This window comes from Coloeus monedula (assembly GCF_965178545.1).
Source record: "Coloeus monedula genome assembly, chromosome: 3".
Lineage (NCBI taxonomy): Eukaryota > Metazoa > Chordata > Aves > Passeriformes > Corvidae > Coloeus > Coloeus monedula.
In genome coordinates this window covers 79756663-79774036 of record NC_138783.1, presented here as the reverse complement: position 1 = coordinate 79774036, position 17374 = coordinate 79756663, and the positions used below count along the sequence as shown (strand labels likewise).

Here is a 17374-nt window from a genome sequence, read left to right as displayed (position 1 = left end):
CCTCCCTCCCTCAGTGGTAAGCTGTATATTCAGTGTAGAGAAGTACTGTTAGTTTATATAAAAAGGTGCTTAAGAAGATAAAGGTGCACAAGCTCTAATGCTCTCAAATGCTCCAGGCATTTAAACGTGTCTAATGCCTGCATGCCTTCCAGCAGTGCTGCTAGCCAAGCTCTCAGCAGGAATTCATGGTAATTAAACATGCTAGAGACATCTACACTTTTACAGAATCACAGAATCAAATTCTTAGGGTTGGAAAGGATCTCTGAAGATCATCTAATCCAGCCCCCCCTGCCAAGGCAGGGTCACCTGCAGCAGGTGACCCTCCCTTGGCAGCCTGTTTCAGTGGTCTGCCACCCTCAATGGAAAGAAGTTCTTCCTCATCTGGAGGTGGAAGTTCTTGTGTTTATGGCCACTGCTTCTCATCCTGTTGAGAGTCTTCTCATCCTGAAGAGTCTGGCAGTATCCTCTTGACACCTGCCTTTGAGATATTAATATGCATTGATGAGATTCCCTTGCAGTCTTCTCTTCTTTAGACTAAACAGGCCAAGTTCCCTCATTCTCTCCTCCTAAGAAATGCTTGAGACCCCTCATGACCTTTGTGGACCTTACTCACATAAGGACATGTGCAACTTTACCTACAAACAGACACTATTTGTGAGGATAAAAAAGTAAAATGGAAAACCTCAGAGAAAAAGTTGGATGCACAAGCAGCACACGCACTCATTCCACATTGTGGGTGCTGCAGCTCCAGCACCCATTTCCCAAGGTTTTGGACTCTTTCACTTATACACATGTATGTGTATGTGTATGTGTGTCTACAGGTATAGAATCCTGTAATGGACAAGGCTGAAAGTGACCAGAGTGGGACATCTGGTCCAACCTCCCTGTTCAGGCAGGTTCATCCCAGAGTACATGACACAGGATTGTGTCCAAGTGGTTCTTGAATATCTCCAGCGAGGGAGAAGCCTCAATCTCTCTGGGCAACCTTTTCTAGTGCTCGGTCACCCATACAGTAAAGAAGTTCTTCCTTATATTCAAGTGAAACTTCCTGTGCATCAGTTTCTGCCCTTTGCTTCTTGTCCTGTTGCTCAGCACCACCGAGCAGCGCCTGGCTCCATCCTCTTGGCACCCACCCTTCAATACTTATAGACATTGATGAGGTCCTGTCTCAGTCTTCTCAAGGCTGAGCAGGCCCAGCTCCCTCAGCCTTTTCTCATAAGAGAGATGCTCCAGTCCCTCATCATCTTTGTTCCCCGCCGCTGGACCCACTCCAGGACTCTCTTGTACTGTACTGGACACAGCACTCCAGGGCTGAGTAGAGTGGCAGGATCACGCCCTCCCCTATGCAAGTACAAGCAGGAGCAGCAGCCGCCGAGGCACAGCGCGGGCAGGCACAGCCCGCCCGTGCTACCGCGACGGAGCCGCCGCCGCCGCCGCCACTCCCGCCCGGGGCGGGCCCGCTCGCCAGGCGGGAACTTCCGGCTCCGGCCGGCCCCGCCCCGCCGCGGCCCCGGGCCCGCGCCGGGCCAATGAGGGCGCGGAGCCGCAGCCGGGCAGGTAACCCGACGCCCAATCAGAGCGGCGCTGCGGGAACAGGTGGGCACGGCCAGGCCCCGCCCCCCGCCCCGCTGGCGGCCGCGCCAATCGGGGCAGGGAGGGAAGCAGAGAAGGAGGGAGGGAAGCAGGGAGGGAGGGGCTGCCCGCGGCACCCGGCGGCGGCGGGGCTGCGCTCCCTGCCCGCCCCCCGACGGTCACCCCCGGCTGTCCGTCCGTCCGTCCGTCCGCCTGGCGGCAGCGGCGGCCCCGCGCCGAGGGAGGGAGTGCGGAGGCAGCAGCCATGGCACTCGTGGCTCCGGAGACTCGGAAGTTCACGCGGGCGCTGAGCAAGCCCGGCACGGCGGCCGAGCTGCGGCAGAGCGTCTCCGAGGTGGTGCGCGGCTCCGTCCTCCTGGTGAGTGCGGCGGCGGCCCGGGCGAGGCTCCGGCCCGGGGCCTCGCGGGGCTGCGGCGGTGGCCCCGGAGGAGGAGACGGGCCCTTTGATCCCTGCCGGGCTGTCACGGCGGCGGCGCGGGCTTTGATCCCTCGCAGGCTTGCGGCTCCTCGGCTGCCCCGGCGGCTGCTGCGGCGGGGCGAGGTGCGGTGCCGCCGCAGGCGGGGCGGGCACGCTCCCGGCCGCGGGGGGAGCGCGCCCGCCGTGGGATGCGGCGCCCGGCGGGCACGGCTGGGCGCTCCCGCCCGCCCCCTGCAAACTCTTCACTTGTGGAGCGAGCAGCTGGCGCCCGGCCTGACGGGACCGAATCGCTTTCGCGTGTGTCGAAATAGCGGTGCAAAAGTGATTTTTCATCTTGCTACTGCTTTACTCTCTTTACAACTAAGATGCAGTTTTTTGTTATGTTGTGCAGAATGGAAGATGAGCGCTGGCAAGTGTAGCAGGAATGTTTTAGTGTGCTGTTTATCCCGGCTGTCCTGTACCGTGCTAGCACATGGTTGCTGCTCTCTCCAGTGCACAATTGGGCGCATTCATTTAATTTAAACTGCTGAAAGTAAATCTGTGTAAACAGGTGTCTAAACTAACTAGGTGTTTTAGTCTAGAGAAGGCTGAGGGGGGATCTCATCAGTCCATGTAAGTATCTCAAAGGCAGGTGTCAAGAGAATGGTGCCAAACTTTTCTGTGGTTCTCAGCAAAAGGACAAGGAGCAGTGGCCGTAAACACAAGAATTTCCACCTCCAGATGAGGAAGAACTTCTTTCCATTGAGGGTGGCAGACCACTGGAACAGACTTCCCAGGGAGGTCATGGAGTTTCCTTCTCTGGAGACATTCGAAACCCACCTGGATGTGTTCCTGTGTCACCTGCTCCAGGTGACCCTGGCTCGGCAGGGCGTTTGGACTAGATGATCTCCAGAAGTCCTTTCCAACCCTAACAATTCTGTGATTCTGTTAGATGCTGTACGGAGGCAGCGGGTGATGACATCTTAAACAGCCTCAGTAAGACTTTTCAGGGCTTCTCTCCTGGGACTTTTATTCATGGTATGCATTTGTTTTCCTTGTGGTTTTGTTATCTCCAAGGGAAGTGTTTCAGTAAGCATTTATCTCTGTGCAAGTGAAGAAGTTTTGGTGCTGAGATTCCTGATACTGGAAGCTGATCTGTCCTTTGTTCTTTGCTCTTGCTAATACTAAGTATAATCTTGTCTAACTTTTTTAAACCTCCTGTTGGGACACTGTCTTGTCATAGCCGTGTGTTGGGAGAGTAACAAATGCTGTAGCTGTGACTGAAAGACAAATACCTTTCTTTTAAAAAACTCACTCTAAAATTAAATTGCTCTTTACTTATTTATGGGTCACAGAATTTGTAAAAGACCTAATATGCATAGTTCAGAGTTTGCCTGGATACTGACAGCTTTCCACAAGGTGTTAGCATGTATACATGGAGTGAATATCCAAAATGTGTTAACACTTCTCCAGGGATCAAGTGCTTATTGGGAACTGTGGAAGAAGAGTATATGTATTTTAAAATATTTTTTGTTTTGGGGGAGCACAAAAGAAATTTAGGTATTTTCATGACATTAATGTTTCTTTTGCAGTAGTCTGCAACCCTGCCATTCCTTCCTCTGCCTTTGGAAGGTTTTTCCTTAGTTCACTTATGACTAGTGTCAATGACTTGGAAAATATTTATATGCATCTTTAATTAATTCAGGTTGACCAAACATATAATAGGGTGATAGGCCCTAATATCCCTGGTGTTTTTATGCTGTCACAACAGCATGTTCTGCAGAATTTTATGGAGATTAAAGAAGTGATGGTGCAAAATGGTGTACTGTCTTGATCTGGCTAAGGTCTTCATCAGTATTTTAGAAAGCAAACGTAGTGACTTACCGTTCATAGTGACTTAACATTCATGTCAGGTTTTTGATCCTTTTATGTTAGCTTGATGCATGAAGCTGAATCCCCATCTCTCTCACATAGAGTCTTGTCCTGAAGTTCACTTTCCTATTTCAGCCATATTTTGCCCCTTCTGCTATGTTTTGCTGACTATCATGAATGCTGTTCATTTTATCACTGAACTCCAGTGTTCCTGTGCACACACTGTTTAAATAAAAGGCTAGTAATTGCAGGTTTCCATTTATGTTTTCTTCCTCCTGTTAATATACTGTAACTCTTTTTGTTGAACGTTGATGTTTGGGATGAAATAGTACTTTTTAAAAGGAGGAATTTAGATGAGATAGTATTGTTCTTTGCTATTAAAGACTTTTAAAAAATATTTGCATCTTTAAGTTTGACAGGTTGACCTGTTTCTTAGCTGTTGGAGTTTCTGGGCTTTGTTATGTGAAAAATCTCTTAGGCTGACCTGGTGAAAACAGGAGTATTACCAGTATTATAGTAGTTGTGGAATACTCTGTTCAAATCTGGGGCTTTAAAGTAAAGGAGACCCACTTTCCTTCCAAAGCTGCCTCTCAAAGCTCTCTGATATAGCACTTTCCCAGGATTTTTTCAACTGGGTTGTCAACAAAATGTCTTGCTTAAAACATCGTTCAGCATTGGTAACTAAAGGGATCTTACTGTCATCACTTGCTCATGAGCAAGTGCTGAGGTCTTCCAGTACTGAAAAACTACTGAAGGTGTTTGCCATTTACTAGTCTTGCTGTGTGGAATCTAGAGGTAGGAAAGAATAAATTCAAATTAGTAGTTCATGGTGGGTGGTCTGTCCAGATCTTTACAAGCAGCTATTGCTTTGGCCTCTACATCTCTGCAGCAGAATGTACTGTGCAGTGATGCAGATCATCCAGTCATTATTTGAAGTAGCAGATAAATGTGAACTACGAATATCTCTGAGTTTGAGTAGATTCTATAAGTTGCTGTTGTGGCTACTGTTTAACAGTTCCATCCATTTTTACAATCAACAATGTATGGCTAGGTTAAAAAGGGAAAAAAAAGCTTTGCCCATCTTTAAATGAGGTTTATTAGATCACATTACTAAAATATGCCTTTTTTTCCCCATTTTATTAATGTCCTTGAGATTATATTGATGAAAGAGAACTGAAAACAGCATGGCAGTAGGATAGTGTGGTATATCTTAAATTTTCAGTTTGCTCTTCATTGGATCTAAAAGTCAGAGACTTTCAGCCAGCTGACAGACTAAATAACTTGACTGTGTAGTAAAAAAACATGAAGCAGATGTGGTTTGCCAAGCTAGTTTTCATCACAGAATGAAGCAAGCTCTCTCGTCAGCATTTGACATCTCATACATTCTCTCTGTTAGATGTAGTTTGCTGAACCAACAAGTACAATTTGGTTTGCTGAAATGAAATCTTGTTATTTGGCAATCAGCTTTTCACTGTGTTGTAAGGCACGTAATGTATTTCTTGATTACTTGGATTCAGTTTTAACTATTTTCTGCTTGACAGTAGCATCCTTGCTGAATATCCTCTTGTGCATTGTTGATGTTGTTTTGACTTCAGACTTGTCATGTGACTTAATTTGATGCCTCTGGCCACCCAAATACATTTATGTCTGAGAGGGAAGATTATGGGGATGACAAGTGTGTCTCTTAAACCAGCAATCTTGCCAAGAGCAGTTTTCAATGCAGTTTTAGTATTATGCATAATTGGAAGTGATGTCTTTAAATGATGATGATGAGTTACTCAAAGCACGTTGCATACAGATCAGTGTCTTGTTCAATGGTATGTTAATGATAACTTATCTCAGTGACAAAATTACTCTATATTAGGGTTATTTATAGTAATAATATACCTATATTAGAGCTGACATTTAAGGATAATAAGCAATTAAGATAATGTTTGGCATATGAAATTTGATCTGCTTTTGCCTGGCTGTCAATAAAATGCCTTTATCAAATACTCAGATAATGAAAATGTTTAAATATGCCAAATAATTCAGCAAAAGTTGTTTCTCTCATGTCGAAATTAATATTGTACAGAAGAAACTTGTGATATGGGAAAATAGGATGAAATCTGAGTGATTCCCAAATTGCTCTATACAGTTCTTCTTTTTGATATGGATATGTAAAATAGATTTTGATTATTTGAAGGCTAGAACTGTATCTTAAGACAGTCTTGGGCTTTATCCATTAAGTTCAGATACCTGGTGGAGCTCTTGAGTTCTAAAACTCTTCCAGAAATTCAGCTTTTCAGACATGGAAGAAAATCAGTATATCAAAAAGGCAATGCCTGGATCTCCTACTCCTCTTTGATCTCAAATTCACTGGTGCTCTTTGTTTTCTTTACAAGAAAACTTATGTCAACTCTGTCTTTCCAATCCTGACCTCTCAACTTTGTAAGAAAAGATGGAGAGGTGCATTCTATGCTGTATTACTGCCATGCGTTTCTCCAGAAATTGTGGGAGGATTAGCTAGTACTTATTTTGGGTTGGCATTTTCCTTTCTGATTCCTTAATCATTTTATCAAGAGGGCTTGTGTGCTTCTCTCCAAAGCAGCTTCTCAGTATATGATGAACTGAGTATTTGGATCCTCATTAACTGCCAGACTTCAGTTGTATTGTGTGTCTTGAAAAGAGAGAGTTGATGGCTTCCTTTAGGAAAGTAGGATTTCAAAAGTGGTATGTAATGCTAAAGAGATGAGGGAGGACTGGAGTCTTATAGAGCTGATGGGTACAGAAAAGCTGGAAACATGGATAAAACTTGAGCTTTCTGTAAATGGAATGTGAAATTGTATGCATAAGGAATTTGGAAGAAGCAAATTGTTATGAATGGATGAATGAAGACAGGGAGATGAGAACTGATACTCAAGATTTTAAAGGAAAAATTGTTGCTGGCAATGAACATTGCCATGACATATTTCATCTTGTAGGAACGCACTAAAAACGGTAATGCTAATTCAGTCTCTCTGAACTGTTGAACTTTCTTTACTTGGGAGAAAAAGCCTGGTACTCAACCCTAAGAAGTTATTTTAGTTTGCCTACCTTTTGTAAAGGAAATAAAAATTCGCAGAGAATAAGATCTTTTTAATAAAGGTGCTAATTTTATTTTTGCAGAGTGTATATATAAACCTTTTTGATTGGATACAAGATAGCACTTAGAAAACTTATTTCTGGAAAGTCTGATACTGCAAAGAAGACTTATTGGTATGATAGACATTTCTGTGGTTGTAAAGATTCAGAGACTGGACTACAGTACTAAACTTTCTATTAAGAAATACCATTAAACTTGTTTGAATTTTAAAATTCTTGCTCAGGAAGGCAATTTGAGAGACAAAATACAGGACAGCTGAGTTTCTGTGTGAACAGGTAGACGTTTAAGCTTTCAACAGCATTAGATCATTCTTGTAAGCTGCAATTTATTTCTTTATTATTTTCCGGAATTTTTTCTTTCCTGCTAGATAAGGATAATTATGTTTAAGATAGAAGAATAAGTGCTTTATAAGTAGTTGTTTCTAATACAGCAGATGTCAGATGTACATGATGCTGGTTTGGGTTTTCCACCTTAAGCAAGATGGGCTATCACAGCATGCCTTATCCTTCCTCTCTTCCTCCCACTCATTCCCTTTAGTCCTCAATCAGGACGTTTCTATCTCAATGGAAGTAGAACTCATACATCTACATTTAAACTTGGGAATTTCACAACTCTGTGATTATTACTTTTAAAGATCTTGTGCAACAAACTTAAACCCATTGTGTTGGTTTAACATAGCCTGGTTTTTGGTGGGGGCGGGAGAAAAGCTGCTCAAAATTTCTATGTCTGGCACAGAACCAATTGCTGAAGGCTCTGACGATGGGGAGATTACCTGACCGATTAGACAACTTGGTAATGCCTCTGTGATGACACATTTAAGAAAGGAAAAATCGCGGGAAGCTCTCTTTCTTCTCCCAAGGGGTGGTGATGCGGCTGCCAGGGCTCATCCTGGCGGGGGCTGCCAGGGACCATGCGGCAGGAGCCCTCCCGAGGCCAGGACCGCGCGACCGAAGCTCTCCTGAGGCCAGAGGTGCCCATGTGGTGCTGGCGAGGACCACGTGGACGTGGTGAGCAATTCCCCGATGCGGAGCCCGGACGAGATCAACCTCTCAACTGCAACGTCTTGCAAGTCAGAGAAAAAAGAAAAGTGAGGACGCGTGAGGAAAACCAGCATGGTGGCACTGAGGTTGGTAAAAAAAAAGGGAGAAGCAGGAGGTGCTCCAAGCAGCAGAGCTGAGATTCTCCTCCGAGCCGTGATGAGGACTATAATACAACAAACTGTTCCCCTATAATTCATGTATTCGTGTATGGGAGGGTGCAGAGACCCATGCACAGCCCATGAAGAAGAGTACTCATGCTGGAGCGTGTGGATACTGAAAAAGCTGTAATATGGTGAGGAACTCAGAGAGAGGGATGACCCTTGCTTTTAGAGATAGAGGAAGAGAGCCTTTCCAAACTAGAACAGCTCACCCTTGAAAGACTAAACCCCACAAACTAAAATGACCCATGCTGGGCAGTTGTGGAAAGACTGCTTGGCCTGTGGGAGGGACTCACGTTGCAGCAGGTTGGGGTGGGACTGTTGCTTGTGGAAGTTAAAACCACACTAGAAAAGTTCGCAGAGAACTATCTCCCATGGGAAGGACCCCATGACACAGCAGAAGAAAGTCTTTTCCTTAAGCATACTGAAGAAAGATTTTTAAAAGGTGAAATACTGACCAAAACCCCATGTTTTGTTTCCTTGCATGGTTGGTGGAAAGAGGGAGGGACTGGGAAAGAAAGGTGTTCTGAAAGTTTGCTTTGGTTCTCATTACCCTTTCTACTTTTAATTCTGTTAATAATAAATCTTTATACTGTTTAAGTTTTGAACCTGTTTTGCCTTAAAGTGTTTTTTTTTTTTTTTAATAATCCTTAACTCATGAAAATGAAGTTTTCAATTCCCCCTCCTCTGCTCAACTATAGCAGAGGAAAATAAGTAGATGGTTTTTTCGTGGGGGCCTGGCACTTAGCCAGCTTCAAACCATGACACCCATATACCTCACTTAAAAGTCACTGGTTATGCTGCATTGTGCTTCAATGCAAATGCTTCAAAAAGGTCTGTAACCACTCATCTTGAAAACCAGACCTTTAGTGTAAACAGTTTTTTCTGTTGCATAGGTGTAAATGTTCAAGTAACTTTTAAGCATATGTGGTCATTGGGCTGAGCGGTCACTTGTGAGTAGTGTGTGCCTGAGATTAGATGACCATCAGAGATAGGAATGTGTATGCAAGATCAACAATTTGTGAATTTGTCAATTTAACCAGATATTCGTATTTTTGAGGTAACTTTGAGATTCTGCCGAATTCATGTGGGTTTGCTCTAAAAATAATGAGAGGTTATTCATAAGTTGTTGAAGCAAGTAAGGGGAGTTCAGTTTTCAAGACAGCAAGAAGCTTGATTGTGGTCTCCTGAGAAATGTATTGCCTATATTGCTTTTATTAAGAATTTTTGTAATTGTTAGAGGTGTTTTGATGCCACTGGTTCTTTATGGAGACAAGAGGTGTAATAACATCTTCCTTGCTGGTGTCCAGGAAGCTCTTATTTAGACCTGAAATTTCTAATGGTGTCTGAAGAATTTACTAATGCAATGACTTTAAAAAATATGTATTAAAATAATATGTATGTAAAACTTCATTCCTTAGCTAGTGTTTATTTTTGATTTTGAAATTGAACAGTCTCAAGTACTTCATTTTACTTGGGTACTCCATCATTTTTACAAGAGTAAAGACAAATCCATTTTCCCTTGCCCCTCCTTAGGTTGTCTGTGTCCATGAAAAGCATTAATTATGCAAGGCAGAAAAGGTGTAAAGTTGCACAAGTAGTCCATGAATTATGTAATGCTTTTCCCATTCAAATATTTTTGAAATAACTTACATCTAAAGACGAGAAGATACTCCAATAATTCTGGTCACATAGCTTATTCAAGACATTAATTTAGAAGATAGATAGGTTTGTGAAAGGAGGCTTACATTCTGTCTTAGTCTAGAAGCACTGATTTCTTTGCTCTCTTAAATTTAATAATCTGTGAGGTAGTGGTAGGTATTGCATCTTGAGAAAGCTATGGGATTTTGGTTTTTTAATTTTATTTTACTGTAAGTAAAGGTCTTTCTGTGAGAATGAAAGTGAGCATGTATTATCTCAAATAGAGATTTCTTCTAGCACTAAAAATGAAATAAATTAACAGGCATTAAAATCTAACCCTTTTAACATAATGGACTAGATTTCTTGTATTAAGCAAGGGCTAGAATTTCATTGGTAGAATGGACTCTGCTTTGAAAAAAGTATACTAGGTTGTCTAAAGGTCTTCAGAAAGTTTATCAGAAGCTCTGAATGGGGTTTTATGAAGAAAACTCTTGTGGACCACAAAGGTTTGGTCAGAGAAATCCAACATCTGTTGCTGGGGTTGTCTTCTACATACACTCCCATTGCGACCAGTTGGGAGAAATAGCAGCTTTGCTGCAGATACATTAAGAAAATAAAAAGTCTTAATCTGACTGCAAGGAGTGAGGGATGGGATTCTTTGTTAGCATAAGGATGGATTGCTGCATCTGTTAGAACAGTTTGTCATTTCCTCTGTGCTCAATGAATCAGATATGAGAGAAGGAATGGGGAATCCAGGCACTGTCTTCTGCATTCTCCTGCTATGTCCAGAGATTCCTGGCAGTCCAAGTGAGGGGAAAAATGAGGAAGAAGAAACCACAAGTCTTTGTTAAAAAGTTTGGATCTGGCACCTCAGGCTGGTGAAACTAACCATTCCATTCTGTGACTAGGGCTCCGTGTAAGGCAGTGTTACCTTGGGCCTAGTGGTGAATATCCAGTACAAAAAAAAAAGAAGAAAAGGCAGCAGGAAAGATCTCTCCAAGGGATGGGATGCAAAGGAATGCCATGGTTCTGTCACACAGTCCCAGGCTGCCTGAGCCTGGAAGGGACCTTTGGAGGTCATTTGGTCCAACCCTCTGCCTCAAGCATGGTCACCTAGAGCCAGTTGCCAAGGCTATGGCCAGGAAGCTTTTGAGTATCTCCAAGGATGGAGACTCTACAACCTCTGGGCAGCCTGTGCCAGTGCTTGGTCACCCTCACAGGGGCAAACAGTTCCCTGATGTTCAGAGGGATCCTCCTGTGTTTCAGGTTGTACCCATTGCCTCCAGTCCTGCCACTGGGCAGCACCGAGCAGAGCCTGGCTCTGCCCTCTCTGCACTCCCCTGCAGGTATTTATATGCATTGATGGGATTCCCCTGAGCCTTCTCCAGGCTGAACAGTCCCCGCTCTCTCAGACTTTCCTCATGGGAGGGGTGCTCCAATTCCTTAATCATCTTTATGGCCCATTGCTGTGCTCCCTCCAGCACATCCATCCCTCAAGCAGATTGTAGGCTGATTCAGACTGGAGTACTAATTGGTGTCAATGCTAATGGAGGCTTTTTCTGGAATTCTAGTTTTAAACCTCTGGGTCCAGGCCAAGTTTTGGATTGGGGCCCTCTCTGAATAGAAAGGCCCATTCCACTAGAGAACCAGCTAGATTTTTTTTTCAGCTCAGTAGCTGATGAAAAGGATCCAAGGTAGCTTTAGAACAAAATTTGTAATTAAACCCCTGCAATTGTGTCAAAAAACCCCCAAAACCCAACAAAAATAAATACCCAAAATAAGCCCCGTGAAAGTTCTGGATTATTTTTCAATCTGGAGACTGGGAGGAGGAAGAAATATGTCAGCTGAGACTGCACATTGCCTGAAAAATCAGATTCACAGTATTTCTGTGGAAAGGTTAAATGCAAAGCAGACCTTGTTGTGTACAACGTTCTTAGTAACGACAGTTCCGTAAGAAAGTGTCAGCCTTATAATTCTTAGCAAATCAAGGAAACATGGTTTAGACTGGCATTTTTTCTCTTAACTATTTATAGTGCTCATGAAAAGTTTCTTCTACTAACAATTCTAGGAAAGAATACTGGAAAATAAAAAATGTGGGACACCAAACCTACAAAATTAGTCACTTTTCAAAATGAAACTAATTTTCAAAATGAGACTAATTTTCTCACTCTTCTAAACTTGTTTGAAATTTTCAGGGAAGAATGAATAGTGTTACAGTCCTTACAAGTCAAAATCAAGTAGTCCCATCTGAAGTTTCTTCTGCTAAGAAACATATTTGTTCATGCAGTGGAAATATCAAGTGACCTCACGTAAAATTAGCTAAGCTACCTAAATATGCTTTAAAACACAACTTTTCCCCAGACCCAAAGAAAACAAGAGAAACAATGCCAAACCACCCAAAATGAAAAAAAAACCAAGAAAGGTGAACACATAAATGTAGTCCCAACAAACCTGAGAAGGAGTAATGCTGATCCATAGCTTCTAGAGTTCAGAGAAGCCTGTAATATAGATCCATCAGTGTAAATAAATAATCCTTAGCTGCTGGTCTGTGTACTTCTGGGAGCTTTTTGATACTCAGGTGTAGCTATTGACTTAAAAAGAAATAGCATGTTGACAGATACTGATCTAGGTTTGGAAATTTGAGGCATAGACTAAACTGTTTTTAGTACTTCCAGGTACTTTGTGGGTGGGGAGGAGTTACTTGTTGAGTTCAGAGATAAGACAGGAGCTTATATTTTGACTACTATAAAATTATTCTCCCAACAAAGAGTGGGAGAATTTAAATCAGCATAGATAATGCTTGCATAATTGAAGTAGAGAAAGCATTTAAAGATCTGGTTACATCAGTGCAGGATGTAATACATTTCACTTGTTATAACACCCAAATTGTAGTTGATTTCGGGAGCCTGGAATTCAATGTGGCTGAGTTTATAGACATAAAATTTGGTCTCAGCTTGCAAATCCAGAGCCTCCACTGCCTTTGGATGCTTGTGTTCGACATGGAGATAGATGATCTTGCTACCTTACTGGTTACCCAAGGCACGGCTGCCCTTCAAAGGGTGAAAGGAGTGCTGAAACACCTGAATGAGAAAGCAGATGCTCCACAGAAAGAGCTGGGTGTTTTCCACGGAGAGGTCAATGTCAGTAAGATAGTTCTTGTTCTCATTTTAACAGGTTTGTCAAGAAATCAAAAGTCAAATGAAAATGCTAGCTAGCACTGTAGGTATCAATATTCAGAAAAGAGGCTTGAGTTTTAAGGTGATGGAAGGGTTGCCATCCATTGTCCAATTGTGTTCTTTAATGTTTCATAATGGTTTTTATGTCCCTTGGTTTCAGAAGAAGGACTGTTCTTCACCATGGTGCTGATTCTGACAGAGAATCTGCTTGCCCTTCACTTGAGGCCTTTCCAGGCTTGTTTGTAGCCATGTTGGTAAGAGACTATGGCCAGGCAGTAGAATGATACAGAACTGAAGCTCTGTGAAAACAAGATTGAAAGCGATCTCATCAAGCCCACGTCTCATTTTTCCCAGTACAGTGATGATGTCAAGTATTTTGGACGTCTTTCTGCCAGGCATATTTGCACCCACTTGCACTGGCACTAATACGTGCAATGTCATGTTGTCTGATTTGGTAGGTGGTTTACATGAAAATTGTAATAGTATGTTTGTCTTTAAGGGACGTTCAAGGAGGCCACACTCTCACTCTTTGCTAGTCCAAAAGGGATTTTAAATCTGTGTTGGTCCTCAAACGTCAGTGAGTTTAAAAAGAGCATTCAGGTTAATGAATAGATGGCACACATCATAATTATTTGAAGGATGCTATTCTAGTTTCCTTCAGAAATTGTCCTGGGATTCTTGCTTGCCAGGCTTGTTATCACTTGGAGTTATTTGCCTGGTATTTTATATGGCTTAATACGGTCGTTACATTAATTTCTTCCCAGCCAGAGCATACAACATGATCCTGTTTTTCCTCACATTAAATATGAAGTTCCTAATAGGAAAGAAAAATCAAATAATTCTGCTGTATACAGTCTTGCTGATAAAGTTCAAGGGACAATAGATCCAGCATAATATTTTGGCAGCAAATCATCTCCTGCAGGGGAAGTTGGAACTTGTTCCTGGCAGAGCTCGGAACAAAAGAAAGGAGATAGACCTGAACCTGAATGACCTTCTTAGATGAATTAAAAGTAAAAAAAGGATGTCTGAGCCTGAAGTTTCTGCTGCTCTTACCTGAATACAGTAAGCTTGCTAAAATACTGGATTTTAATTTTTTTTCCTAGTCTCTTGTATTGTTGACCATTATTTATTCCAGCATGGTTTCATCAATGTTTCTGAAATAATATCCTACCATCTTGGTTTGTAGCTCTCTAATGGTAATAATAATTTTCTGTTATGGTTATCATATCAGTTACTTAAGACCCAGAATAATCACTTCAACTTCAGAAAGCTGAAGGTTACGTGACCACTAGATGGAGTCCAGTGAGCATATTTCCATATCAGAAATCCTATGTTATGGCATGCAGTGTTAAGAGGGGTAGGTATTTTGTGTCTCATGCTTAGCAATAAATGCTCATTTACTCAGTTTAGAGTGGCTTGGACAACTTCGCAAAGTTCTTTGGGCTGTTCTTGGTATGTCTACCCTCAAGGTATATTTAAGTTTGAACTTAGGGCACAGAACTGACAGATACATCTGTGCTCATCTGTGGATCAAAGTGTATTGTTACTCATGTAAGAATGGATCTGTGAGAAGACTGAGCTTTCTGCAGCTCTCAAATATGAAACCTAAAACTATTAGCTAAGATATTTAGCATTTTGCAAGTAGAAGGGCTTTAAATCTGTGTGCGCCTCTCCACCAGCGCGTACATAACACGTCACATGTGTACATACGTCCATGTCAGGTTTGAAATAGCGTTTCTTAGGTTGCTTCATTTATGCCTCCTCACTTCTCTAAATATATAAAAGGCATAATAGACACAAAAAATACCTTGTGTAGGTAGGACAGACTAAATCTTGCTCCAGTTTTCATAAGCATTACCTTTTACTTTTGATGTGGTCTTTGACATTAGTGGCATCTTGTATGAATGATAAACTGTCTCTGGTCTTCAGACTGGTGCTATACTCATTATTTCTAATTTAATGGTAGTTTTTTGTTTCTGTTGGATGCAAATCTCTTCCTAGGGTCTTGTTGAGTGTCCAGATGCTCAGTCAAAATTACATGGGAATTTAACCGTGTTGTTCTCAAGACTACCTCCTGGGGTACTATACTGGCTTTCTTCTGAAGGACTGAATTCTCTTGGAGCTTTTATCTTTCTCTGTTTCACTGGCTGTCCACTGTACCACCACAGAATCATGGAAATACACTGGCTGAAATGCAAATCTCTGGAAGTCACCTGGTGCAATCCAGGTTCTCAAAACAGATCTGGTTAGAGCAGGTTCTCAGAGACTGTGACAATCTGGTTTTAATATCCACAAGGATGGAGATACTTTAACCCCAGCAGCTGTCAACCTTCATGGTTAAAAAAAAGTTAAATAAACCTGTTATGCAAATGGAGTATTCTGTGTCCATTTCCTCCTGTTCTATGACTGTACTTCAAGAACAGTCTGACTCTTCTCTCTAGCTTCCCATTAGGTATTGCAACAGCAATAAGATTTCCTTTTAGCCTTCACTTAGAGCTGAACTATGCAAGATCTCTTATATTTTTCTCAACATGAAATACCATGATGGCCCTCCATTAGACTCAGTCCAATATGTCACTATCTTTCTTGCACTGAGAAGCCTGTTCAGCATGTTCAACTCGCTGTTCAACAGGATGTCATCCTTATCCACTCATGCAGACCACATCTAGGTAATTGGGGTACAAGGATGCTGTGGGAGACTGTGTCAGAAGCATTCTTTTACCAACAGTATTCAGTGTCCATTGCTATCTCCTAGTCCACAGAACCAACCATCCCATCACAGAAGACAAACAGGCTGGTCAGGCATAATTCTTCCCTGGTGAATCCATATGATCTACTTGGAACTGATATATATCTCTAGTTCTTTGTATGTCAAGAAATTGCTTCCAGGAGGGTTTGCATCATAATTTTCCTGGAGATTGGAGTGAATCTGACCAGCTTGTAGTTTTCCATATCCTCCTTACCATTTTGGAGAGCAAACACGAGGGTTCCTAACAAGAATCCATATTCAAACACATTCTCTGCACTAGTTTTGACAAGTCAAGTGCTTAAGAATTTTAAGACAAAACTCACTGTTGTGGCCACAAATAAACTTTCAGCATAGTTTCTTCTTTCTGAAGAAACATTAGTTCTTGAAGAGAATTACCTGGTAGAACTCTTCTATGAAATCTGCATGCGCAATCATTGCAGAAACAGTTTTTGCAACAGGAACCAGAACCTGAACTTTCTGGTCCTCTGTGAACACTCCTATTAAGTATGAACTCTTTTACATACACTTCTTTTTACTCTTGCAGGGCTATTGGATCTTCAGTTCCTTCCTGCAGCACAGCTTTTTCAGGCAGAAGCAAGTATGTTGCCTTTGAAATACTGTCACTGGATTGTCAAGGCACTACAAAGAATGCCAAGTGATGTTAGTTTTAATCTCTGGACTGAGGGGGCTTTAGGGCCCCATCTCTAGTGTTCTGAGCCAATATACAGGCAGCTGCCAGATGAGAGGTAGTGCTCCACCTACAAACACTGTCATGTTTTGTGGAAAGCGGAATTCAGTCAGGATGGGGTAAGATCTCTAAGGAGCCAGATGTTCAGTCGTGTCAAGATGGCATCAGTTTGGGCATTTTAAATGTCATGGACAACTTTGTAGGTAAAAATGTCAGTACCTACTTCTAATATCTCAAGAGATTAAGGATATTTTTTGTGGCTCTATAGGATATTTTATGTGGACTTGGGTGCTTGAATTCTGCCTAAAGTGTGTTCTCTTGCAGATATGGGCCTGTATCTCTATGAAGTATTTTCTTTAGCAGTGGCTGTTCTGAAGGCAGAAGTGTGTTTTGTAGTAACACGTTCAACTGGAAGGTCTCCCTAATTTGATCTCTATCATCTTAACTGTTCATTTTCTGTCTAAGAGCCTCTAAGGTCTCATTTTGATAGTGAGAATTTTACAGGATGAGCTGAAGATTTTATATCAACCCAGGTTGATTCCCTAACCTTCATATATGTTAAACATTTTCAAATGAAAACTTGTAAACATTGTTTAGAACTGTCTGATTGCTAACACACATTTAATTTGTACCTGGTCGTTATGCTTCTTGGAACTCATTTGGTTGTCAAAGGGTTGCTTAACATGTTGATTTGAAATCCTCCGGTTCCCAAGTGCGAAGTGGTTATTAGTAATTTACTGTAATCAGAGGAGTGGTTAGACCCTTAAAGCAGTTTTGGTTTTTGGAAGGAAACTAGAGCTTCTTTATTACTTTTCCAAAAGACCATGTCTCAAAAATACATGATTCTGAACAATCTGGAGCTAACACAGCTAATTATTTTTTTTTGTCCTAATGGTGCAGTCAGTACAGATTGAACATACTATATAGCAGGGAGGA

At 42.1% G+C, this 17374-nt stretch overlaps 1 protein-coding gene across 3 annotated transcripts in view; it reads left to right on the top strand.

Annotated features, from left to right (window-relative positions):
• Positions 1–1828: 1828 nt before the first annotated feature.
• The window catches only part of DOCK9 (dedicator of cytokinesis 9), a 116698-nt gene continuing 101152 nt past the window's right edge, over positions 1829–17374 (top strand). For all 3 annotated transcript variants that reach the window (XM_082279070.1, XM_082279068.1, XM_082279072.1), the window contains exon 1: positions 1829–1951. In XM_082279070.1, the coding sequence (XP_082135196.1) occupies positions 1838–1951 (114 nt within the window). In that variant the 5' untranslated portion in view covers positions 1829–1837. The remainder of the gene's footprint in view (positions 1952–17374) is intronic.